Genomic DNA, 26,986 nt, shown 5'->3' with positions numbered 1-26,986 from the left:
CACAAGCAGACAGGATAGGAGGATGAGAGGCTCAGCTCCTTCTTCCAGACTCGCGGCGGACAAAAACACCAGTCAACTGGCCGGTAAGAAGACGTGTTATTATTAGGCTATTGCTGATCATTTCAAGCCTTTCTGCTGTGTGCTTTGTTGTGGAGATTTGCCAAATAGAAGTGTGTTTCCGACAACAGTATGGTGATGATAATAATAAGGGGGCAGTGCAGTGCCGTGCTGCAGCCAGCCTGCCTGTTCAAGACGTAAACAAGGCGACGTGCAGTCAGAGATCACAGCAATGGAATACAATGTGTGGTTATTACAACGCTGCAACATTCAAAACAACCTTGCTGCGACCAACAACAGAGACGAATGGCCCAAAGAAGAAGTGCATAATATTATGTTGATTGATTGCTGTCTGTCATAGTGGGAGCGAGTTTTATCCCAATGCTTTATTATTATGCAGTAGTAATGCTGTCATTATTGAGTTGCATCTCATGTTCGACACGACCATTATTATCATCATCCCGATGCATCCGGTTATGTTTTTTAGGGTTGTGTCAGGTCGCTGTTGTTGTTGAAGATCAAATGTTTTAATTGTAGCAATGACATCGATTATAGACTACACGACATAGTTTAAAATAAGAGTAGTCTATACTGTGTTTACGGACAATCAAAGCCATGGATGGTTGGCCACTTTTAGTGAAGATACACAGAGCGTTGAGTGAGTGCAGAACACTGTCTGCAGGCTATATCGGGAAATGACAGTCGATGGAAATGACATGTTTGCCCTGCCCACCTTTTTACATGCTCTGCAATCACAGCTGCTGGGAGGAGGGGCCTCATACTGTGTGTACGTGAACAGACTGTCGTCTATTTCCTGTTCATGACACAATAGTAGACAGAATGTGTGGTAGGGCAAAAAGAGAAGAATGTGTGCTGCTGATTGTGGTATAGGCCTACTGGGTTGTGCTGCTGCTAAACACAGGCACACATACTATGTCCAACAAAACAGACATGTCTCAGAACCAATAGCTGACAGCCACATGATCATGGACAGCTGCTGTTAGCCAGTGGTGTACTCAAGTATTGTACTACTTCTACCTTACTTCTACCCCACTACATCTCAGAGGATTATATGATTATATTTACAATAGTTACTTCATAAAATGTGGATAGCCCTATTATTACATTATAACACTATAACACTTCAGCCATATATATATATATATATATATATATATATATATATGTATATATATATATATATTTCAGCCATTTCAAAATAGGTGATCTGCAAGCCCTCAATGCGTCGCGATGCATTGTGAGCTTATTTTATACATTTTGAATGGGACATTCTGCACAATGAGCACTTTTATTTTTGATACTTTGGGTATATTTTTGATGCCAATACTTTTGCACTTGCAGGTTACTGATTAGCTACAGGACTTCCACTTAATAGATATCCACATTGCAACATTGATACTTTTACTTGTAAGTAAAACCTGTGAGTAGTTCTTCTTCCATCACTGTTATTAGCACATTATAAGCTTAATACCTAAGATTAATTATTATGCTATTAAACAGTTTAAACTTGATGCATGCATTAATCTGCATAAAAATCACCCTAACCCTAACCCTGCCTGTGTGGCTATCATGCCCTGTACTGGAATATAAGTGTAAACATCATTGATGTTATGATATTTTAAAGGTCAGGAAGGGCCATACTTTGCCTGTGATGTGCCATCTGTTGTGTGGAACTGAGGGACTATCACTTGCCATTATATCTTCTATAGCCTGTACTGGCAGTTTGGGGATTGAAGGGGCGAGAAAGGCCTGAGATAACTTTGTCCTCTGGCTCTCTGCCTCTGTCTTGTGTTAAGACAGAGGGCGCCGGAGCACAAGTATCTCATTGTGCTATGATACACATGACAATACAGTTGAACTGAACTGAAATGAACTTGACTGAAACGTTTAATTCCAAGTCCTCCATCTCCTCTCTTGCTGTATTTGGGTCGCGGCCCCGTTGCTCCACATCCTACTCTACTATGGACTTGGATTTATGAGATGCCTGAAGAAGGTCTTTGTGACCGAAACATTGCTTAAATCAGGGGTCTTCATCAGGGGGTCTGGGACCCCTATAGGGGTTACTACAGGGGGTCCTTCAAATCTTTGTGTGATAGAAACCTTTTTTCTCCTTTTTTATATTAACCACTTGAGCTCACTAAGAGTGAAAAAGGTCAAGTTTATTAAGTATTGACAGTTCAAGTGGTTAAATATCTGAAAACACAAATTTACATGAATCCAAAATACACTGATGATTGTGCTGTCAACCGATGAATAATGTGGCGATCCCTGCTTCATCTCTCTATCAGCTAAGGGGTCCTTGGCCTGAAAACGTTGAAGACCCCTGGCTTGAAAATGTTCCTATTGTGCAAGTGTAGACGGTGTGTGGGTAATTATATTTTATTATGCGTTGAACCCTGCCTATACGCATCGGTCTCTGAGCCGATCAGGTGTGCATAAGACTTGGGCAGCAGTGGCTCAGGGGTAGAGAAACCGTCATTAGAACACAGAGGGTTCCCAGTTTGATCCCGGGCTCCCCCAGCGTTAGTGTCGAAGAGCCCTTGAGCAAGACTCTGTCTGAACCCCTAGTTGCTCCCGGTGAGCAGGTTGTTGCCTTGCATGGTTTCCTCCGCCATCGGTGTATGAATGATGTGTGTAATGCACAATCTCTGTAAAGCGCCTGGATAAAGGCGCTATACAAATGCACCATTTACAATTTCTTTGTTTCCAGTATTATTGGATATAAAATGTATGCAGGCCTATACTACACGTGTGTGTGTGTGTGTGTGTGTGTGTGTGTGTGTATGGCGCTCGAATAATGTGTGTGTGTGTGTGTGTGTGTGTGTGTGTGTGTGTGTGTGTGTGTGTGTGTGTGTGTGTGTGTGTGTGTGTGTGTGTGCGCGCGCGCGCGCGTGCGTATGCGCGTGTGTGTGGGTGTGCATGCATGTTTATGCTAGACATAAAGTGATCAGTGACCAGTGAGTAAAATTTGTTTTGGTGACCTGTATTAGGGTGAGCATAGTGTGCTCTAAGCGCCTATCCCACTGGGTACGATAACTATAAAGATAACTAACTATATCGTTCACCATTGTATTTTTTATATAACTAGTCGGTTAGTCAGATTTTTAAAACTATACTTTTATAGTTATAGTGCTCAGTGTGAATGGCCCTTAATATATTATTTAAAGTATGTATGCCAAGTGTCATTCTCTGTCACATTGTATATGCATCAATGCTGCCATCTCATGGACAATTAGCACAATATATCTGTTTATAATAATAATAATAATACTATATTAATACTGTTGTAATAACAAAGGGTTAAACATAATCTTAATAACAATACTATTATTATTATTATTACTATTATTACCCTTATTATTATATAATACTGTTATTATTATCCAGTCCTGTGTCGCCATCTTTTCTTTTTCTTTTTTAACCTTGCAATAACATATTTCTTATAGTTAATCAAATGGCGGTATTTACAAAATTTAAAATGTACAAAACATATCCAAATATCTATCCGGTAGGCTACAGTACAATGACCCATGAATGCAAAACATGTTTTTCAAAATACAAACACTACATTAACACTAATTGCTTACTTAACACCCACACACCCAGATGGTGCTTTCATGTCATCAATTAATTACAGTGTTGAGTCAGAGAATGTGGCTGTTGTTGTATAGGTAAGGACAGGACATCATGCTCACGATACAGTAACAGCTTGGGCACTGGGCAGGCCTACAGGAATAACTCACACTCACAGTGCTGCAACAAGAGTTACACAATTTAAAGGGAGTTCACCCCCAACATGACTTTTTTTCCCCCATCGATTACTCAAACCATGCAGACTTGCATGTTTTTGTTTAATTGCTAAACCAATAATTTGAGGAGACTCTTTGTGTCTCCATAGGGAACAAATCAGGCTCTTTGTGTCTCCATAGGGAACCACTGCAAATTATTGGCTTAGGAATGTATCAAAAACTAAAACATATCCATGAATTCAAGTCTCCATGGGGTGAGTCCATCCATCCATTTTCAACCGCTTATCTGGAATCGGTATGCCGGGGTAACGGTTCCAACAGGGATTTCCAGTGTTCTCTCTCCTGAGCAACATTATACACTTCCTCCGGGGGATCCCGAGGCGTTCCTCTGCCAGTATGGAGATTTACTTCCTCCATGTGGTCTTTGGTCTGCCACTGGGTCTCCTCCCAGTGGGACCTGCATAGAGGACCTTCCAAGGGAGACGTTCGGGAAGCATCGATTGGCCTTAGATGCCCAAACCAACTAAGCTGGCTCCTTTCCAAACAAAGAAGCAGCGGTTCTACACCAAATCTCTCTCGGGGGACTGAACTTTTCACCCTATCTCTAAGGGAGATGACAGCCACCCATCTGAGAAAACAAATTTTGTCCGCTTGCACCCGCTACCTTATGCTTTCGGTCATCCTAACTTACAATCCCAAACGCTCAGCCGCGCTGCGTGAACCGACTGACCAACCGCAGTTCATTGGCTTGGACTGATAACGTGGCAATCATGTGGTGCCGTTCATTGGCTAGGAGCTGTTGCCATGGTGACATGTTATATCAGCCTATATGGACCGCCGTTCATTGGCTAGGAGCCGTCACCATGGTGACATGCAGCCTATGTCTCTGTGTCTGTTTGTTTGCAACTCTGGTGCCGGCGTCGTATTCTGCCTCAAAATACTTCCGTGCCTTGAATGCCTTGGATCAGCTGCGAGCACCCAAAGGGTGTGAGCCGATGAGGAATAATTCTAGCGACCCACAATTCATTGACATAGGTGTAGGAACGAAGATTGCTCCGGTGGCTCGGTAGACAGAGAGCTTTGCCTTCTAGCTCAACTCTCTTTTCGTCACAATAGTGCGGTTCAGTGACTGCAATACCGCTCCTGCTGCTCCGATTCTCCGGCTGATCTCCTTCTCCGTCTTCCATTCGGGCGGCACCAAGGTTGTTCTGGAAGACCATACAACACCTCAGGAGGGGAAAGCGAGAAACCATCCAAGCTGTGTACAGTAAGGATGGAAATCTAATGACTTCAAATGAGGAAGTTGTAGGGCGGTGGAAGGAACACTTTGAGGAACTCCTATGACATCAGACACATCCTCCCTGATAGGAGCAGAGCCCCCTGAACAATGTGGATTCCGTCCTGGTCGTGGAACGACTGACCATGCAAGGCACCAACCTGCTCAGGAACAATTAGGGGTTCAGCATCTTGCTCAAGAACGTCAACAGTAACTCTGGGAGAGCCCGGAATCGAACTGGGAACCTTTTGGTTGCCATGCTATCTACGGTATATTGAACCCTAATCATTTGGTGATGTTGCTAGGCCTAATCATTTAGTCCCGGGGCCAAGCAGTGCTCCCTCCCCACTTTAGAGCAGCATGAATATTATTATTAGGGACACAACAAGAGTGGCACCTCAATAAGAATTTGCTATTTTGACCAAAATATGATAAAATAAATTGGTGGGAAAAATAGTCTAAAGTAATGTAAAGTAAGTAGTATAGTATACAGTACATGATGCGAACATGCATGGTGGTACTGCTGGTACATCATTATCAGACCTACATTTATCCTTCATTATATAGCAGCACAATGGTTATTAACCTACATGTAACGTTTTAAAGAGTGTAAATAATCATCGCGTGTGTGCTGACCCTGTGCACTGTATTAGCCCGTATTTTTCAATAATAGATGTGTTTTAATCTTGTCTGTCATTCCTGACTGTATTCCTCAATGGGCGGTAGTGACGGGGCGCGTCCGGTGAAAGCCGGTATTACACTCAATGTAAACAGGAAGTAAAAAAGGGCGGAAAACAGGCACAGACGGAATTGGCAACAGTCCGCCATTCCGAAACACCGCTATTCCGAAGCAGGGTTAGGGTTAGGTTTAGGGTTAGGGTTAGGGTTAGGGTTAGGGTTAGGGGTAGGGTTAGGGTTAGTTAGGGTTAGGGTTAGGGTTAGGGTAAGGGTTAGGGTTAGGGTTAGGGTTAGGGGTAGGGTTAGGGTTAGAAGTCAACGTTCGGAATAGCGGTGTTTCGGAATGGCGGGGTGTAACCGACGGAATTAAAACACATATCTATTGAGAAATACGGACTAATACAGTGCACAACGATTCCGAATGCCGAGTTAACATCCAGAGCTACCGGGTAAGCACCTTATATTTAGCATTTGTACATGTTTGGAGAAATACGGCCTTTACAGGCGGATGTCCAGTGAAAAGTGGGGGGTAAAGCCCAAGACAGTCATAGAATGTAAAAAAATATATATATATATAGTAAAAAAAAAAAAAAAAAACAAGAAAAAAAAACAAGACTATCATAGACGTATTTTATTGATTTGATTCGCATGACATATTTTACCATCAGCGTTGTTGATTCACTTGCAAACATTGTAAACCGAAACAAAAACTACTACTACGCTAGAGGAGGAGGTTGCTGCGCGCATTTTCGAGTAATTACGGCCTGCTCGTTACGGTATTTTTCACGCCACGGTCCTCTCAAGTGTCACACCAACCAGACCATGTGACCCCGGCTGGGCTCAGTGGGCTGCAGGCAGCGCGGATGAAAGACCACCAGTTTGTCTCCTTCAGTACGGCGGACCACCAGACCAGCACATCATCATCACCCACCCACACACAACGGAGTGGAATGGAGGACGACTCGAACCCGGGGCCACCGTCACCACCACCGAGCAACAGCACGACGCCGCGGGAGTTGACGCAAAACCCGCTGAAGAAGATCTGGATGCCGTACAAAAACGGCCAGCCTGAGAAACACATTTCTCAAAGAAAGGGTGCGTAGGTTATTATAGCCTATCGCCACGACGTGGCAGCCAGAGCAGGCGTGCATTGTTGTGTCTTTGTCTTGTCTTTTTATCTTTTAATCTAGCGCTCCTCCAGACCAACCAAATTTATATATAACCACATTTTTAGTTCTGCCAGCCCAGAAAGGATGTTGTTGACATTTTTTTGTAGCGAGCAGAGCACGCTGCAGACTGTCTGCATCACGACGCCCCCAGATGGATCCCTTTTCGTTTTTAGTGATGCAGGAGAGCAGAGTAGCTAGCCATCTGGTTCGGATTGTTATGTAACACTGCTGCGTGGTTGTTGTGGTATTTTGCTGAAAATAATGAAGACTGTGACGGCATTGATGATGAGAAAGGACTAGTAAACGGGGTTGTCCAGCACAACATTGTTAACTATTATCCCAATGCCCCTGTGTCCTGCAGTCATGTCATGTGAACGATTTGCCTCCTTTTAGGAACTCTGTAGTCTGTATATTGTAGTGTACAGCTTTTTTGTACAAAAAGGGGTTAGTCAGTGTCGTGAACGATTTGCCTTGTTGTGGATGTGCCTCTGTTCTGTGGTGGTAATCGTGTCGTGTTCAGGACATGCATGGTAAAGTACATACAGCCCCAAATGAGTTATTTGAGGAGGAAATGGCCTGTTTACCTTAACAGTATGTCTGCCTATAAAAGATTTCTGCATTTTTGCAAGTTAGACATTTGACAGTCATTGATTATTACCGTAGGGCTTTTACCAGCTTCTGTTGAGTCATCAGTAGCCACCTGTAGACTTACTGGACACAATGTCAGCCAAAAGCCATTCAATCTAATAATTTTGCTGAATTTCATTCACTTAATTTAAGTATTGGAGAATGTGTTTGGTTGGTTGTGCATGCTAGACAATATCATGACTTAATTTCATTTGTTGCATAAAGAAAAAATCCAATTATGAAGTGCCATCATCTTACTATTAAAGGAGTAGTTCACCCCCAAAATGACTTTTTTTCTATTGATTAGTCACGCCATGGAGACTAGAGTTCAATAATATTTTTAGTTTTTTGTTGCATTCCTAAGACAAAAATGTGATAACAATACATTTACCCCGATTCGTTCCGGATGGGGACCCGTTTCGAAACGGGTAACCATCCGGAATCAATGGGGGTAAATTTACTCGAATCAAATTTTTGTCTTTGGAATGTGACAAAAACCAAAAAATATTATTGAACTCTACTCTCCATGGCATGAGTAATCAATAGAAAAAAAGTCATTTTGGGGGTGAACTACTCCTTTAAGATGTCTCTAAATGTCTCGATGTCTCTGCCCTCCTACCTTGTCTGCTATGCCAGCGGTTTTCAACCTTTTCAGGCCTTAACTGCCCAAATTAATCATATTTGAACTGGGAACCCCCCTACCCCACCCTGATAAACACGGTTTATCAGGGTGGGCTTGAAAGTGTAGGAGTTGAGGCATTCATCGCATTCAATTTAGCTTGCCTCGGTTCCACAGATAAATATTGCGAAAAATAACAGATCTACAAGTGGTGTTGTGAGCTTGTAGATAGGTTACTTTCTTATATCATTTGACAATTTTATAGTTTGTTGATTACTTTTGATGCCGTAATGGTCTTTTTTTCTTTCTTCTTTTATGTTTTTGAGGTCTTAAAAAGGTCTTACAAGTCCTTAAATTGTCATTTCACTGTAATCTGGGGACCCCCTTAAAATCACCTGGGGACACCCAGGGGTCTCGACCCACAGGTTGAGAAGACTGTAGACTGGGTGTGGAAAACAAGCAATGTTCATCTCCACTCTCCAGATGTCTTTATTGACCTCTCCCTCCATTGCCACATTCTGTGACTGTGACCTCTGCTCATTGTTGACAAAATTCCCATCCCTGGTTGCAATGTGACTTGGGTTTCACCCCATTCGGCACAGTATTAACAACAATCAAGTGCTGCTGATGTTCTGATCTTTAACTGTTGGCCCACAGGAGGAGAGAGGACGAATCATACTAAGAGAATATAGTTAATTGTACACCAAAAGATTTGTATGGCGAAGAATTTATGTGGTGAAGCTGCAATGCTCAATAAATAGACCATAAAAAAAAACATTGACCCATTGTAAAGAGCAGATTTGGTGTGGATAATTGTTCGTAAACCTGCCTCTTCCTGCAATTCTGATTAGATTGCTAGCTTCCTGGTGAGCAAATAGAATGTCGCTCCAGGAGGAGGTGGTTTATGAGGCTAGTTTGGTTTTAAAAAACAAAAGTTGTGGAGGATAAAAAGAGTTGCTGTGAAACACAGATAAACGTCACTTATTTGTTAAGATGTGTCTTCTTTCTCTCTCTCTCTCGTTTCCAGTATGTATGACCAACTGTCCTACGCTGATCGTAACAGTAGGTCTACCTGCCAGAGGGAAAACCTACATCTCCAAGAAGTTGACCCGATACCTCAACTGGATCGGTGTGCCCACTAGAGGTACTGTTTCACTGCTCAGAGAACCACACAGCATGGTAGTAGAGTCTGAAGTAGGGTTAATCGAAGAAAATAAATATTGATTCAAATAAAATAATACAATAGTGAATATCGACAAGCTCACAGCGCATCAATTTCGAAGGAATTTCTTGGAACTATTTTTGTGCGACACCATTGTATGACAAAGCCTAAAATAAGACCTAAGTGGTTAGTCAGAGTCAGACTAATCAAAGATTTTTCCACAGTTGATTTATGTTTATTGTCATTGTTTTATAACGTGAAGGTAACTGATGATGCATAACCCTTTTAGGCAGGGTCAAATACTTAACAAAACTAATCGCTAGATCTCATTCTCCCTTCCTTGTAGAGTTCAATGTCGGGCAATATAGGCGACAGTGTGTGAAGATCTACAAGTCCTTTGAGTTCTTCCGTCCAGACAACGAGGAGGGCTTGAAGATCCGACAGTGAGTCAGCCTTTACAGTCCGTTTGGGATCACAACTTGTCATCAATTAGTATTAGTATTTCATAAATAAAAACCAGAAAATCAAATAAATTCCACCCAAAAAAACTGTTGACTAAGAAGCAGTGAAAATAGCAGATCTATTCTACAGGCTCACAAAGTGACGTGTTGTATTCATTGGGCTAAACGCCAACATTATAACTTGACTACCGGTATGTGTCAGGACCTTGGGCTAAACGCCTAAATTGTAACTTGACTCCATGTCCCTGTGTGTTGTGCTGCAGACAGTGTGCGTCAGCAGCGCTGAATGATGTGCGACAGTACCTCACAGATGAAGGAGGACAAGTGGCGGTAGGTCACACAGATATTATGGGGCCTAATGTTGGAAATGTCTGTGTGGGCCTTAAAAGTCTGTCCAATATTGTGGGATTATAAACCCGATTAACAGTAGTCTTTTTAATAGGGATTATGAGTGCCCTGTGTCCTGTACCCCCCTTGTATCCTATCCGCTTTGGTCTCTGCCATCTGTTTGATTTTGTTTGTTTTATCTTGTGTTCCATGTGTACTCCAGGTTTTCGATGCAACAAACACGACCAGAGAGAGGAGAGAGACCATCCTTCAGTTCGCTGAGCAGAATGGTTTTAAGGTGTGTTGACGTTAGATCGCAAAGCATTAAGGTAACAGCAACAGAATATTATAATATAATTGTTGCAAAAATGAAGACTGACAAATTGGTTCAAACCAACCCTCAAATGAAGTATTTCTTAGTCTCCAAATCCTCCATGTCATTTAAAAAAATATATGAGGTCTCTTAAATGATTCTCATTAAAAAATTCCTTTGACATTGGAACCTGATGGATTTCCCCTTTCCTCTCTCTTCTGTCCAGGTGTTCTTTGTGGAGTCTGTATGTGAAGATCCAGATGTCATACAAGAGAACATTGTGGTGAGTGGATTGAATAACTTCTCCTTAGTTCAGGAGGAACACAAGCTCTTTTCCCTGCTCTGCTTGGTGCTTAGGCCTCCCTGTGTTCTTCTGTATGTGTGTATTGTAGCAAGTGAAACTCGGCAGCCCAGACTACACTAACTGCAACACAGAGGAGGCTGTGGAAGACTTCATGAAGAGGATTCAGTGTTATGAGAACTCCTACCAGACTCTGGATGAAGTCCTGGACAGGTGAGGAGGAGCAGACATACATATTAGAGCAACCTGCCGACACTGGTTGTCGAAAGAATGACACATCGAAAGAGCGAGATTTCCCCGTTCACCATTCTCCAAATCCTCAAAGGAAAAAGGAAATAAACACAAGACAATAATAATCATCAAATATAGCTGCAAGCAGCGATAAAGTGGCCAAGGCAAAAGCATCAAGGGAAAGCAAAGAAGACATCAAAGAGAAACTAGAAGCAGTGTTCTTCCGAACAGGTCAGGTGTTTTTTTTGGCCCACTGGTGACTCTATAACAGGCCAATGTGAGAAGGGTGGCATCTGTTCCTTGGCCTAGTGGGAACGTTTGTGCAAAATCTCACACACATAGCAGGCTGCGTTTGAGACAATTTGTTCAAAAAGGAGCAATCCTGCAAACCTTGGAATTCAATTTTAGCCAATTAGATAGAATATGATATCGGACAAATCCGTCATGATCACATCACTGTAGAGATACTGTGTACTGATTTGTGTGATTTTCTGTCTATAGCTGCAGAGCGAGATGAACAAATCTCAGTGAGAGTTGCAAGGGCCCCATAGCCTAGTGCAGTGTTTGTTATTTTTGCCTTTTTCTTGAGTTTTGCCTTTTGTTCCCGTTCCCGAGTTCTCTATTTTTAGATTTTTGGCAAAGTTTATTTTTGCCATTTTTGAATTTTGGGTTTCACTGTACAACTGCATGGTGGGGGCTGGATAAATAAAAATCTTAACGAGACACAAATTGCTTATTATAAGCAGACATGGCAACCCAGGTACATTCAGAGCCCAGAACGCCAACTACTGACACTTTAATGCAAGGACAACAGGAAATCAAATGATGTTTTTCAGGACAGCTTTTTCAGCTCCCACCTCTTTCAGGATATGAACAGGATAACAGGGGCGGTGCCAGGAATAACATGAATATATAGAGATAAATAGTAATACTGAATAAAAGTACAAAGGTATTGGCATCAACTTGAATTTTTTTGAAAATAGCAGATCTACAAGCTCACAATGCAATGCAACGCATGAGCATTTACTGGAGTAGCCTAGAAGTAAGAGTATACAAGTGAAGTATAAAATACCTCAAAATTATACTAAGGATAGTATTTGAGTAAATGTACTCAGTTACTTTAACACCACTGGCATTGTAGACCCAGATGCTTGTGAAACATGATAAAGAAATAGTCATGCAATAGTATGAATTTCAGTTTATTTACACAAAGGATTTGCAATTGCAAAATATTGTAGCAGCATTATTTTCTGTAAGTGGCTAGCAGAGTCAGACTTAACTAAACTTAAATTGTTTTTATTGAAAAACGTTGAGGGGAAGGCGGCTGGGGGTCAAAACTTGGAACTTTAGGGGCTCACATGGGGCTGCTGTCCTGTGGGCAGAGCAGACTATGGATTCCAATTGGGGGGTGTTGGAACCCAGCCAGCCTAGGTGGGGGAGGGAGAGAGAAATGAGGTGAGCTTCAGAATAATTACAGTGAGCCACAAGGTAGAGAAGAGGTGTTCAATCTGCCCGTTCCACACAGTTCAGAATAATGAACCCACTTACACTGCCTTTCTTTGGCTTCAATGAAGCAATCTGGGAGCTGGTACTGATTGTCAGCTGATTGTCAGATGGGCTTCAGGTGTGAGGCTGAGCTTCCCCTGCATGGTTTGAAACAATAAATGAATAAATGAATGCACTCAAACATCATTACTTTATAAAGAAACTCAAAGTCATTACTTCAAAATCAAATCAAACTAGGAATGAGTGTCACTGCGGCTGCTTTTTCCTACCCATAACCATAGGTCAGACAGGATTGTGTCAGTCTTTCTGCAGGCTCGCCATCTTTCAGATTCAGTTCTAGGCAATAAACCTGGCCCGGATCAAAGAAAAAGGCCAAATGAATAGAAAAACAACAAATTCAAATAATCTGCTGCACTACAGGCTTGAAACAAAATAATTCCATTAATCTGCCCAACTAGGCATTGGCATTAAACTCAAAATACATCAATTCAATAATCAACGTTGCAGCTAACATACAAGCATTACATTCCAAAAGAAATCGTTTAACATTTAGATCCCAAAACCAAAAACAACATAACATTTCAGAGCACATGGTCAGCTTACCAAGTCACATTGTTCCTCCATCACACACAGCTAGTGTATCGAGTGGATCGGGTAGGTATGGTCAGGTGAGGTAAATCTAAAAGCCAAATTATAGTATGGGTAAGTATAATGAATGAAACTGTTAGAAATTGGAATAGTTGTTAGAATAATGAACAGTGTACAGACCTGCAGCTGCTGCATAATGTAGCAGTGAGTAGCAGCAACCACCAGCACCATGCGGCTTGAGAGGGGGGAAGTGGCCTCAACTCAACCACTATTTATACCCTTGCTTAAGAAGGTTGCCATGTTTGGTCGGGTTGCCATGTTCAGTTGCAGTACCAGGGTTTTCACGGCAAAATGTTGTAAAATGTATTTTAAATGCATGAGGTAAGGCTTGAACAGGGGACTTCTGGAATGATAGACAAAGGCCTTACCAGGTGAGCTATACACAGCTCTGCACAGTGAGAAAATATTACTTTAAATGTTTGTTTTAGAAGCAGAAGAATAATTTGCATAAAACTTGCAATGTTGATTGAATTATTAAAAAAGCATGTTTCAATTTTTAAAAAATCCGATCTGACAGATCTTTAGATATTGGTCCAAAGTTCATGTAAAAAAAGTTCCGTGCACGTGACGCGAAAGTTCCGGAATAAAAGCGGGTTTAAGTGTTTTACGAACTGCTCCAAAAGGCGGAAAATCGAAGGGCGGAGCTTACTTAACAAAGACACAGATGTTTTCAGCTTGAGTCAAGGCACGCGTGTAAGCAAGTTGCATGTCTTCAAACGAAACGAGGCATGACTTATGCCCCTTTAAAGTTTGAGTTTTCAAACGCTTCGTATAGCGCCCCCCTTTGGCCAATTGGAGTAAGATTGCTTTCAGTGATATTTGGACTAATCCTCTACATATTTGCCAAATGCCATGAACGTGTCACTTTGCATGTATGATTTAGAGGCAGAAGAATAATTTGCATATAACTGCAACATTGAGTGAATTATTAAAAAATAATTTTTCGCTTTAAAGAAAATCCGCCTGAGTTTTCAGACCGTATTGGTCCAAAGTTCATGTAAAAAAAGTTTCGCGCACATTACGCGAAAATCCCAGGAGGAGATACATTTTTACTGTTTTTCATATAATTCAAAATTGTGGGAGAAGTAAAGGTCAGAGGTCAAAAGTCAGAGCGTAAAAGTTGTTCGGCATGAGGAGACGCATAAGTGTATACAGGTTCCATTGCTGTACCTGAAACAGGGCATGAGCTACACCAGTTCAAAGTTTGCACTTTCGAAGGCTTCCTACAGCGCCACCCTTTGGCCGATTGTTGCGAGCTTCGCGTTTTAGCCGTTTGGCATGGTCCTCTGCCATACTGCCATGAACGTGTCACTTTGCAGTATGATTTAGAGGCAGAAGAATAATTTGCATGAAACTGCATTATACGGTTAATTATTAAAAAATAATGTTTCGCTTTAAAGAAAATCCGGCTAACTTTTCAGACCGTATTGGTCCAAAGTTCATGTAAAAAAAGTTTCGCGCACGTTACGCGAAAATCCCAGGAGGAGATACATTTTTACTGTTTTTCATAGAATTCAAAATTGTGGGAGAGGTAAAGGTCAGAGGTCAAAAGTCAGAGCGTAAAAGTTGTTCGGCATGAGGAGACGCATAAGTGTATACAGGTTTCATTGCTGTACCTGAAACAGGGCATGAGCTACACCAGTTCAAAGTTTGCACTTTCGAAGGCTTCCTACAGCGCCACCCTTTGGCCGATTGTTGCGAGCTTCGCGTTTTAGCCGTTTGGCATAGTCCTCTGCCATACTGCCGAGTTTCGTAAAAAGCGACTGCACGGTCTAGCCGCTAGAGCAAAAGTGGCGGAATAATAATAATAATAATAATAATAGTGATGAAGTCCAATAACAATGAGTGGCCAAGGCATTGCCACTTCGTGGCCTTGGCCACTAATAATAATAATAGTGATGAAGTCCAATAACAATGAGTGGCCAAGGCATTGCCACTTCGTGGCCTTGGCCACTAATAATAAGAATGATAGTGCTAATAGGAAAACGGACAGTGACCTGTAGTCTGACACTGAACCCAGTGTTGGTAAAATCTACTTACAGAGTTCCAGGAGGATGAAAGGTTAACCCCAAGGATACAAATGTAATCAGACGGCCCTGAGGCAATATTTTGGCTAAGCAGGGGGCTCATTATCTTCCCTCCCTGCTAGGACAATCCATTCAGACATTCCGAATGTATGTATGTATGCGTGTGTGTCTGAGTACCGCTGGGTGACCAGACAGTTGCTGTTGAGCAGCCTTGAAATGTACATGCATGCACGCATGCACACACACACACACACACACACACACACACACACACACACACACACACACACACACACACACACACACACACACACACACACACACACACACACACAGCCTTGAAATTAATGGACACAACCGCTCAGTTCACACTGGTGTGATTTCTTTTTAAGGGATTGGGTCAGGGGCCAGGGCATTCCACACTTGGTGGCAGTGCTGTAGAAGGAGAATGGTGGTGTCTGAACCTCCCTCTCAACCATGTTTAGCTTTTTTGCTTCTCTCTCCCAGGGATCTGTCCTTCATTAAGATCATGGATGTGGGTCGCCGCTACCTGGTGAACCGGGTGCTGGACCACATCCAGAGCCGGATCGTCTACTACCTCATGAACATCCACATCACGCCGCGCTCCATCTACCTGTGTCGCCACGGCGAGAGCGAGCTCAACGTCAAAGGCTGCATCGGTGGAGACTCCGGGCTCTCTCCCAGGGGCAAAGAGGTAGTAGAGCATTCATTGTCTGCCTTCATATCGTCTTTGCCTTCAAATCGTCTTTGCTGTTGGGCAGAAACCTCTTATCTCCATATTTTAACTTTTTGTGTTTTTTCCCCCTGTAAATGTATGCCCTACTTGATCATACTACATCTTGAATGCAAAAGCATCAAAAGTAGCAGATCCACAAGCTTGCCGATGTGCTGCTTCTGCTATTTTTTAATTTGAATCCTGAAAACTAACAGTTTTGGACATTTTCCACATGAAAATATACAAGAGTTGTGTCCTCAGAGTGATCATTGACTTTTCTGATGTTAACTCATATGCTGCCATTTAACAATACCTTCGTACTCTTTAACTGCCATTCGTCTCCATAGACTTCCATGTAATTCATAGTGCACGGATCATGCACACCCATGCCTAGATAATGCACCACGTGTGTCCACATTGCTCACAGCTTTCAAACAAAAAAATCCGAATGGAAATCCGTTCAGGCATTCATGAGATAGCAGCCATTATGTTTTACACTGTTGTGAGCTTGGAGGTCTGCTACCTGAGTTGTATGGGGGTTGTATGGGGGTTAAACAAGCAATTTCGCGATCGCTATCATGCCTACTAACGTTTTTGGGGTCCCAAAACATTTTTTGAAAAAAAAAATTTTTTGAATTTTTTTTTTTTTTTTTTTTTTTTTCAAAATGGCGGAAATTCTCGGGTTCCTCGGGCGTGGCAGGGAGGGACATCGCGAAATTCTCGGGTTCCTCGGGTTTGGCAGGGTATGAGTTAAGAGAAATCACAAATGTGGGTTTTTATGACCAGAGTTGGTGTGTCACCCCCACCCCACATCCTGCTTCGGGGACCAGATCCACCCCCAACCGGTTATGGATTTGATCCCACACGGACCTACTTGCGCTAGTTTTATCCATTTAAGCTGTAGGCTTTTCTAGTCCACCCACTCTCCCAGCCAGGATGAGGCAGGGCAATCATTTAGGTTTATCTTTACTCCGTGATCCACTGATTCTTTCGTCCACTCACTCTCTCTCTCTCTTATGTAGTTTGCCAGGGCGCTGGGTGAGTTCATCCGGGCCCAGGGCATCAGCGACCTGAAGGTGTGGACCAGTCAGATGAAGAGGACCATCCAGACAGCCGAGGCCGTCAACGTGCCTTACGAACAGTGGAAGGTCCTCAACGAGATCGACGCGGTAAGTCCCTCCTCTGCTCTGTTTGGTAGAGCAGCCTGCCAAGTGGTTAACGCCTAAAGGTTGCCCGTCTGCCCATGGCAAGTAAATAAAACATAAATAAAAGGCTTTGCTTTCGACAGTCAAGTGCATTCTGTCTTCATTAAATAGTATTGGCTATTCATGAAGGACAATGCTACCTTTCTACAACTAGCAGCATGCACTTGATTGGAGTTCATTTAACATTAATTGTTCTACAAGAGTAGAGGCTAGTTCAGGGGTGGGCAGCATTAATTTCCAGAGGGCCATACGGACCTCGATAAAGTGAGTGAAGGGCCACACATTGTACAATTTAATTGATACTTGAAACACATAACACATAACACATAACAATTATGTTCAAACTGCATGAATTTGGTAGACATGCCAAACTAACTTTACAATGAGGTCCTTTCACAACAAGACAGCTGTATCACGCTCGTGTACTCTGGCCTACAATAAAAAATATTATAGTTACATAATTTAATCTGTGTCAATGTCATATCAACTTTTAAATTAGCCTATAAATTTATACTATATCTTATCTTATCTGATATGCACCTTGCACCTCTGCATAGGTCACTGATAAAAACACATTGCATTGTTATAAATATGGACTCAAGGTTGACTGTTTAACTGTTAAATAAATAAAAAACATTGACTACATACAGAGGTATGCATGCATAAAATTGGAGTCAAGTTAAATCAATGTTTCAAAACTATTAACATATAGCAAACTTTTAGAATGTAGTTTTTTAGTTCGCTTTTGTTTTTGAGGGGGGGGGGGGGGGGGGGTAATTTAGTTTTTCTTTGAGGACTTCAAGGGCCTGATTGAGATGATCAAAGGGCCGGGTCCGGCCCCCGGGCCGCATGTTGCCCATGTGTGGGCTAGTAGAACATGACCTTAATCGCCCGACGGGCAAATGTCTCTGAGACCTTAGTGTCACTGTCAACCCCTGCTGCCACACCTCTGTGTACCCACCGGTAAACAAGGCTAACGTGTGTGTGTGTGTGTGTGTGTGTGTGTGTGTGTGTGTGTGTGTGTGTGTGTGTGTGTGTGTGTGTGTGTGTGTGTGTGTGTGTGTGTGTGTGTGTGTGTGTGTGTGTGTGTGTGTGTGTGTGTGTGTGTGTGTGTGTGTGTGTTTGTGTCTTCAGGGTGTGTGTGAGGAGATGATGTACGAGGAGATCCAGGGTCACTATCCCCTGGAGTTTGCACTGAGGGACCAGGACAAATATCGCTACCGTTACCCCAAAGGAGAGGTCAGGAATCTTGTTTTTCTTTGGTTTTTTTTAATTGTCATGACGTGGGCCTGTCTGCACCACCGTACTGTCTGCCACGTTGAGCACCTTTAAGCTGATTTGTATGACGAGCACACACACAGTTTAACAGCATCCAGATGGCTAATGGCCACTTACGCTCTGCTAATGATTCCAGCATGAATAAGCTGCCTCTCAGACAGATCTGGCTAAATACTGCATGGCAATAAGTAAAGCCTTCACTCCTGGTTTTGTGACGCTCTCTCTTCTCTGCTAGCCCCCTCCCTCCCTCCCTCCCCTCGGCACACAGGTTGTTTGATGTGTGCCTGAGTTCCCTGTGGTGTGTTCCCATCTTCAGTCCATCTCATTACCCCCTCATTATTCTCGCACAGAATGATTGATACGGTCATTAGTTTCTGTTCCTTCCGCCCCAACTCGACACAACACAGGCCCCACAGTCCAGTAGCTGTACTGTGTGTGTGTGCTGGCGGCCTGCTGGCTACAGTGTTAATTCTGACATTCAATTTAGATTTAGTTTAGTCATGGTCCTTTGAATACATTTTCATTTAGTTTTAGTCATATTTTTGTCATCTGAACGTTTTTAGTTTTAGTCGACTAAATGGCCTTGATGGCGTTGTACTCGTAATGGCTGATTTTAACACTTGGTTGCATGTCCAAATTGCTGATCTAGATAGGCTATTTTCAGAGTGCAACACCTAGGTGCAACCGTTTTTCAGAGCGCAACACCGAGCTCAACCTAACATAAGATGACTTGTCTTTTAGTTCTACTGGATCTCTTCTCTTCGTTTTATTTGTTGACGAAATCCGTTTTTTATTACTTTAGTGAAAAAAGGTAGTCGTGATGATGTTTGTAACTGTTCCCCTGCTCTCCCCTCAGTCTTACGAGGATCTGGTCCAGCGTCTGGAGCCGGTCATCATGGAGCTGGAGAGGCAGGAGAACGTGCTGGTCATCTGTCACCAGGCCGTCATGCGCTGCCTGCTGGCGTACTTCCTGGACAAGACTGCAGGTCAGTCTTATTTGCTGTCACGTGGTATGTTTAGGCCATGCATAAAGTTGTATGGTATGTTTAGGCCATGCATAAAGTTGTATGGTATGTTTAGGCCATGCATATGGTTGTATGCAAAGTATTTATACATAATATTATCGTTGCTGTCAGGCAGAAACCTCCATATTTTTTGAGCGTTTTGAGCGTGTAGATCTGTTACTTTTGCTACTTTTAAATTTGAATCCTGAAAAGTAACAGTTTTGGACATATGAGGTTTCCACCCGACATAGACGATATATTGTGTATACGTTTATTATATTTATTAAGGTTTTTACCACCATCAACACCAAATAAGGACTGGAGATGTAGCAGAGCTGGTGAAGCTAGCCAGACAAATACTCCACAATTGCCAAATGCTATAATAGAGTCTGGAACTACACTTCACGAAATCCAAACACGGAAGCTGGCATCTGTTCGTCATTTTCAAAATATCTCTATGTATATAATTTAAAAAAAGCAATTTCTGCTAAGCAGCAAGTTATGTACTGTATGCTTAGATTTGCAAAAATTAGATTTTGATTTGTGCGGCTGTAAAGACGAAACGCCTCTCCCCCTTTCCTCTGTCTCTGTTCAGTGTCATATCTGAATGAAGCAAAAAATGCTATTCAGTCAAATCCACAATGTGCATGAAATGTCCATTTTGTCAAACTGACAAACACAGGAGTGAGGGTTCCACAATAAATGGGGAGGGACTCAAAACAGTGCTTTGGGAAGAAGCAAATGTAATCACTGTTTACATACAGTAAATGCCTGTACAGAATGATAGATTAGAAATGATAATGTGCTTACGTTAACTTGGTGCTGTGCATTTGATTTTCAAACAGAAGAGCTGCCCTACTTGAAGTGCCCACTGCACACTGTGCTGAAACTAACGCCAGTGGCCTACGGTAAGACTGCCAGCCCTGTCTGCACTTAATAATAACCCCTGGCAACCCTTGGGAACATTTTTAGAAAATAGCAAAAAAAACATTATTTGAAAATATGGCCAAGTGGTTAATACTCCCGTAAAAGTCACTGAAGTTCCACTATAAAAAGGATCGTTCTTCTGCTGTCTAAACTAAGAAGTTGGCGTCAGTGGCTCAGGAGGTAGAGCGGCCGCTTGGGAACTGGAAGGTTCTCAGTTCGATCCCAGGCTCCCCCAGAGTTAGTGTCGAAGTGTCCTTGAGCAAGACTCTGAACCCCTAATTGCTCCCGATGAGTGCATGGTTTCCTCCGCCATCGGTGTAAATTGGTGACTGCACAACCATTGTAAAGCGCCCAAGGCGCTATATAAATGCACCGTTTACCATTCATAAACAACACTGTGTTCTGTGGCTGCAGGGTGTAAGGTGGAATCCATCTGCTTAAACGTGGAAGCGGTCAACACTCACAGAGACAGACCAGAGGTAGGTATTATGTAAACAACACGCGTACTGTTACACCACATTCATTGTGTGACAGGTAAGGAGGTCACAGATTGTCCAAAACCATAGCTAATAGGTGCTACCTGTCATTGTTTCAAGTGTTAACGCATGCATTTGAATAGGATTTAAATTCGAACGCATGCTTTTGGAAACTAGTATTATTAATAATAATGAAGAGCTTAGAGTAGGTGTGTGTTTAACCCAGTTTCAGGGAGGTTATTCTTTTCAAAGCATGACAGAGAAGTGTTGCTTAATGCCTTTTAATTTACAACGACACACCCTTTATGTAAACACGCCTCAAAGTTTTTACTGTGTAAATATTGTTTCGTTTGGGAGCAAATGTGACTTTGTACTTCTTTGTGACATGTACTGACTGTATGGCAATGAAACTCTTGATGTTTATTGCAGCTAATTTCGAACTGATCTCAAACCCCAAAAATTGCATGATTTATGACTTTATGAATATGGCTGGGTAATTATTGCACTTGATCAGGATTTGTAGTTTATTTTTTATATTACTGGGCTCCCTCTTGGGGCATTAAAGGAATTTCATGGTGTGGTGTTGTGTGGTTGAGAAATTTGATCTGGAACTGCAATGAAAACCGATCTCCTTTTGATAGCTGCAATAACAGTAATAAATAATAGATCTGGGCCTGTGTGCAATTCTAAGAGTAATGTTTTCTTTTTTTTTCTTCTCGTGACTCATCAGTTTATATAAGTGTAATAATAATATAATATAAATAATATAATAGCACTGCTAACAAGACAGAGACTGATGGAGTCTTAAAGTCATTAAAGTATGCGTAAAACCTGGAAGCCATGAGTTCCCTCGCCACATTCCTCATAAGTCTCACATGTATATCTGATATTTTTGAATAGCAATAATGGTTAAAGTGATTTAAAATCTAAAATGACATGGATGCTTTCCCGGTTTTATTAAGCCAACTAAAAGAATAACCAACCTGTGAGTTTTTATTTTTTTATAATTTAGAATAATGAATCATCCCATTAAATTGAAACATACTGCAGCCTCTTCATCATATTTGATGGATGCAGTAGCCACCTAATAACGTAATCCCATTATGTTTTCACCTTTGTCTTTTTATCGTTGAACAGAACGTTAACGTGTCGCGGATAGCAGAGGAGGCTTTGGTTACGGTACCAGCTCACCAGTGATACAGGGTCCCCCCTTGACCCACTCACACCATGGTGCCAACCTAAACCAGTGAGACAGGGTCCTATCCCCCTTTCACCCACTCACACATGAGTGCCAACTCACCCCTGAGACAGGGTCCCCCACCCTCTCACCCACTCACAACCCACCTACTCCACTCCACTCCACCCCCCCCATTCCCCGATCTAATCTTTTGATTAATAGGTTAACGTCACAGCGCTGATCACTTTTTATTTTTTCCTTTTCTTCAAGAACTTTTACAATGTGATGATAATCAACTGGAATCCAGTTAAATTGTAATAATTATTAGCCACATTGCCTCTGGGGTTGTTTGTCATATCGATCGGTTCTCAAGATCTTTTTGGGGAGATTTATGAAAAAGCAGATGAATCATTTGTGAATCATTTGACTGACAACATGTGAAGCAGCAAAATGAAGCTCAGCCATTTATCCCTTCGTTCTAATTACAGTAATTTAGTTAACTTCATGTTGATTATATGTGTCTGTGTACTTTGTGTATTTTTTTATGTTTATTGGTACAAGTCAGAAAACTACAAATGTGATACTGTGAGTAGCATTATGCTGCACAAATCAGGGTTTTCCTCGTCATTGCCACAATTTTGCACAAGATTTTTTTTTTTTTTACTAATTAAGTTACATGAGAATTGTATCTAAAGCCATAATCTGTAGATGATGCTGGAAATCCAGAAGGCAGCACTTTTTTAATATTTTTGTTTAATATTTTTTGTTTTAATATGCAGAATAACGTGGAGGTCTCCATAGTGCCTCTGGCATGTTTTTTGTGGGTGGGAAGCAGCAGGCAGGGGGAAAGAAGACAATCTCTTGTCACTGAACTAGCAACTCGTCCTGACCCGACCTACAGTATAGCATACAGGATAGGTGGGCACTGGGGACATCTGAGCACTTCCATGTACAATTGTCTGTTTTGTCCATTTATTAATATGTTAATTACTAAAACATTAGAAAAATGGTCTTAAGTAATGTAAAGTATACATGATGAGAACATGCATGGTACATCATTATCAGACTTAATTTCATCCTTCAACTTCTTGTTTATGCCCTTAATTAATGGATATATATACAGGTTTTGTAGCAATTGCAGAAATATTAGACCTCAATTGTCGATTGTTTAAGCAGGTTCTAATCATGTATACTTTACTTTGCTTACATTTTTCAAATATACATAGATATATTTTTTTAACATTTTGGACATAATATCGAGATGCCCAGATGTCCCCCTAGTGCCCAATCAGGGAGAGGAACTGGGAGGGATGGCTCCTGCAAACTTCTCACTGTCAGGTTGAAAAGAAGTGACTGGTGACTCCGTGTTTATCGAAGGAGACACATTGTTGTTGTTTACACCCTCCCTGAAATCAAAACCGTAGGGGTTGGCAGTGACTATATACTGCAGGGGAAGGAACTGGCATATTGGCAAAAAATGGGAACAAAATGAAAAGGAAACAAAAATGGGGATAAAATAATAACAAGGTTCTTTGCTTCATATCATTCCTCAGAACTGTCATTTATTTCCTTAACGATGTTTACTGTCTCTGTGAATAAACTTTTACTTGATTAGTGCTGCTGCATTAATGCATTGTATGCCACAATCTTGTTGTGCTTTATTTTGCCCTGAAAATGAGAACATTTAGATCCTAAATGCTATGATCTTGGTGATTGATGAAACTAATATTGTTTGTACAGATTACTAGTTAGGAGTCTTTGCTATGTACCTTTTGCTCAAATACAGGGGAAATAATAGGAATCTTTGATCTGTCCTTTTGTTCAAATTGAGGGGAATACAGGGTTATTGGGTTACGTTTTAGTCCTGTGATGAATCCCTTACAAACTAATAGGCCTCACTAATCAACCACAGATTATCTAATGTTCAGCATAACGACCTATTTGCTGCATATCTACTCTAACTCTGCACACAGCAGTGCATACATAAGATTTCCCCCTCATTTGTATGCAAAGCTATCACTGGGAAGCTTAATAAATCAGCTATTCATCAGGCTTCACAAAATGTTGATTGTTCATCTTAGTTTTTTTCTGCTTTGTGTGAATAGAATCACACAAAGCATCAAATCTATACGCACACACGTGCACATTCAAACTACCTAATTTGTGTGATTATGCGTTTATTTTTCATTTTAAAGTAATGTTTTATAAAAGGTACCACTCAAATTATGAATCTGCACGTTTTACTGGTACCACAAAGCATATTATACTGTATTTGATGCAATTCATCACAGTTATGAGGACTACTATCAAAAATGCCTGTCAGTTTTCAGTTTAATTTTAATTTTAAAGTGACCGCATTTAAAATTGTTGTAAGGCTTGCTTGCTTCATAATTCTGGCATCCTGTGTACAGTATGTACCGTCCATAGGTCTAAAAAGTGGATGTGACAGTGACGCAACGTTGTGTTCCTCTTTTCAGAACGTAAACCTCCATCGAACAACTGAAGCTGCCTTGCAGACTGTCCCAGCTCACTGTTGACCTGGCCTCTGTGTGTCTGAAGATGGGCCTTCTCTTCTTCCTCTGCCTCTCAGAGAATGAACCTGCCTTGGTCCCATTTCACCCAAACCAATGTGCACTAGTATCCCCACTCTCACCAGTGTCTGCCTCACTCCCACCTCCTCCACACCAGAACATAATTTTGTGTTACACACACACACACACACACACACACACACACACACACACTTTGTTGACCGAAGTCCCCCTACAGGGCCCGTTTCTTCTGCTCTTCACCAAATCTCTTCGTGAGAAATAGGCAAACTGCAAGCTCACACAGCACATTGTGAGCTTGTAGGTCACCTCCCAGTGAGCCATAGTCGGATTTTAGACATCTGTCTAAAACCGGGTTATAACTGGTCTAAAAGTGTCTAGATATAAGTATAGTATATATAGCCGTTGAAATGACGTTTCAATGTCTAGGCTAAGCCTAGCAGTTGAAAAGAACTTTTAGACCCGTTATTACCCGGTTTTAGCCTAGCCATTTAGATGTATTTTAGATGTCTAATAGCCTGAAATATGCTCAGTCGGCTATTTGCACAGAAGGTTTGCCCCCAGAATTGGGACCCTAGGGTTCATATGGTTAAATAAAGATACAGTACTCTGCAGTGCCCTGTGGGGTGGGATATCCTGAATGAATTGTCCGAGTATCCATATTTGAGAGTTCCAGAGTTTCTTATTGCCAGTACACACTAAGCATAGCTACTGTATAGACCCGGCTATGTATGAATGGGAATGTGTCTTCTTGCACAGAGGGGTTGGAAACACTGGGGTCGGGGTTTAAATCCCTTGCTCCTGTATATAGTTTGGGTTTTTCTGTGTGTTGATAATATTCATGTGAAGTGGAACTACTGTATCATACTGAAGGTTAATGTTGTGCTCAGTATTAACTGTGTGACTTATCAATTCATGACCCTGTGATTTTACTGTATGTTTGATGTGTTAACTGTTGGCAAAATGATTGTTTTATATGCATATGATTTGACCGGTATATGTGCAATTTTGATGTTTCAAGACCTATTTGATAATATGAAACTCGTATCCATTTTGTGTGGTGATTCAGTGGTACGAAATAGATTAGGTCATTATTTTCCTGATGATTTCCAATATGGCCATTCTACTGCATCCCTATGGAAGTTATATTGATGCAAAAAAAGGCATAGATTTATTTATTATGTTGAAATAAAATTCTACTGCTTGTCCTTGGAGATATGCGTTTATTAGAAGAAAACTGATGCTAATTCCAAATGTTCAAATTGAATCTTTTTTTATAAGATTTTAAGAACCCAAGGGACCCATCTGGAATGCAGAAATGTAACGTTGCTCAAAGCGGTCTGTTATTGGAGGCGTGTCTCCCAAGCCAAACGAGCTGCAAATAAAATTGTGTTATTTTTATACATAAACGTGTTCAACTCACTCTTCTTCAGTTGCCTGAAAATAAGGTACAGGAAAGGGTGATGATTTAGTAGGGCTGCAACTATGCAACCACTTCAGAGTGGCTTTTTCAAATAAACTAATCTTTTGGATTGAAGAGAAAAAAAAAAAAAAAAACTATTCTGAATTACCATGTCCGCTCCGAGACTGAGGTCAGGGTTCGATCCCCGACCAGGTCATACCAAAGACTGAATATTGAGACCCAATAACTCCCAGCTAGCGGAGTTATTGATCAATTTGTTGGATTAACTGTTGCACCCCTCAACCAATGGCCCTTTCCAACCTTTTCAGGCCGTGAAACCCTCAAAAGAATCATATTTGAACTGGGGACCCTGACAAGCACTTGGAATTGTTGAGGGCGGCATTACATTTAGTTTAGTATCGGTTCCACAGATAATTATTGTTTTCACAATTTTTTGCCTCTTAGACAATTTGACCAATGGGGGGTCCTGACCCACAGGTTGAGAACCACTGCCCTAGACAATATTCCCCAGACTGAGAAGAGGAAATGAAGAGTCCGCACAAGTGGCTAATCAGATCAACTATTCCAGTCACCAATATAACCCAGATAACATTCAGTGGGGCAAATGAGTTAATACGAGTTGAACCACGTTTGAAATCTTACGTTTCTTTTAAGTTGGCTATGAATTGCAATTCAGCCCTTTGAATATGTATAAAAGTGCTTTGTCATCATTGTAAACCACAGCAGCTCAACATGTTGCACTGCTTCCCTTTCCCAGCACCTGAAATAACAGTTTCCCTGTAGATGGAAACAGACAATGACTAAAGGCTCATTTCAAGTACTCATTAAAGGCCTTTAGTACTCACTAAAGGCTCATTTCAAGTACTTACTTACTGCTGTTCTTTTTTTTACTGTATTGTACTGTATTTTTGTATGCTGCTGGTCGTCCATGTGTCCAAGACAAATTTCTCCTTAGGGAGACCAAATAAAGTAACCTTGAAGTAAGAAGTTAGTCATTGACATGGATTGAAATGGAAAATAATGACTTAAGGACAACATC

The 26,986-nt window shown here is 41.5% G+C and overlaps 1 protein-coding gene across 3 annotated transcripts; it reads left to right on the top strand.

Annotated features, from left to right (window-relative positions):
- Positions 1–25,456, top strand: LOC308287763 (6-phosphofructo-2-kinase/fructose-2,6-bisphosphatase 4-like). 3 transcript variants are annotated; one of them, XM_080729018.1, is made up of 14 exons: positions 1–83; positions 9,224–9,340; positions 9,705–9,801; positions 10,083–10,149; positions 10,370–10,444; positions 10,686–10,742; positions 10,852–10,973; positions 15,680–15,887; positions 16,931–17,077; positions 18,248–18,352; positions 19,248–19,377; positions 20,241–20,303; positions 20,737–20,801; positions 21,936–22,154. In XM_080729018.1, the coding sequence occupies exons 1-14, from the start codon at positions 23–25 to the stop codon at positions 21,993–21,995; spliced, it is 1,374 nt and encodes a 457-aa protein (XP_080585144.1). In that variant the 5' UTR covers positions 1–22; the 3' UTR covers positions 21,996–22,154. The 3 variants fall into 3 exon arrangements, with proteins under 3 accessions (XP_080585144.1, XP_080585143.1, XP_080585142.1); XM_080729017.1 differs by lacking the exons at positions 1–83; positions 21,936–22,154 and adding exons at positions 6,712–6,876; positions 24,453–25,456; XM_080729016.1 differs by lacking the exon at positions 1–83 and adding an exon at positions 6,712–6,876.
- Positions 25,457–26,986: the final 1,530 nt, after the last annotated feature.

The sequence above is a fragment of the Nannobrachium achirus genome (genome assembly GCF_963921795.1).
Source record: "Nannobrachium achirus genome assembly, chromosome: 6".
NCBI classification, from domain to species: domain Eukaryota; kingdom Metazoa; phylum Chordata; class Actinopteri; order Myctophiformes; family Myctophidae; genus Nannobrachium; species Nannobrachium achirus.
The sequence above is the reverse complement of the archived record's forward strand: the minus strand, read 5'-3'. Positions and strand labels throughout refer to the sequence as shown.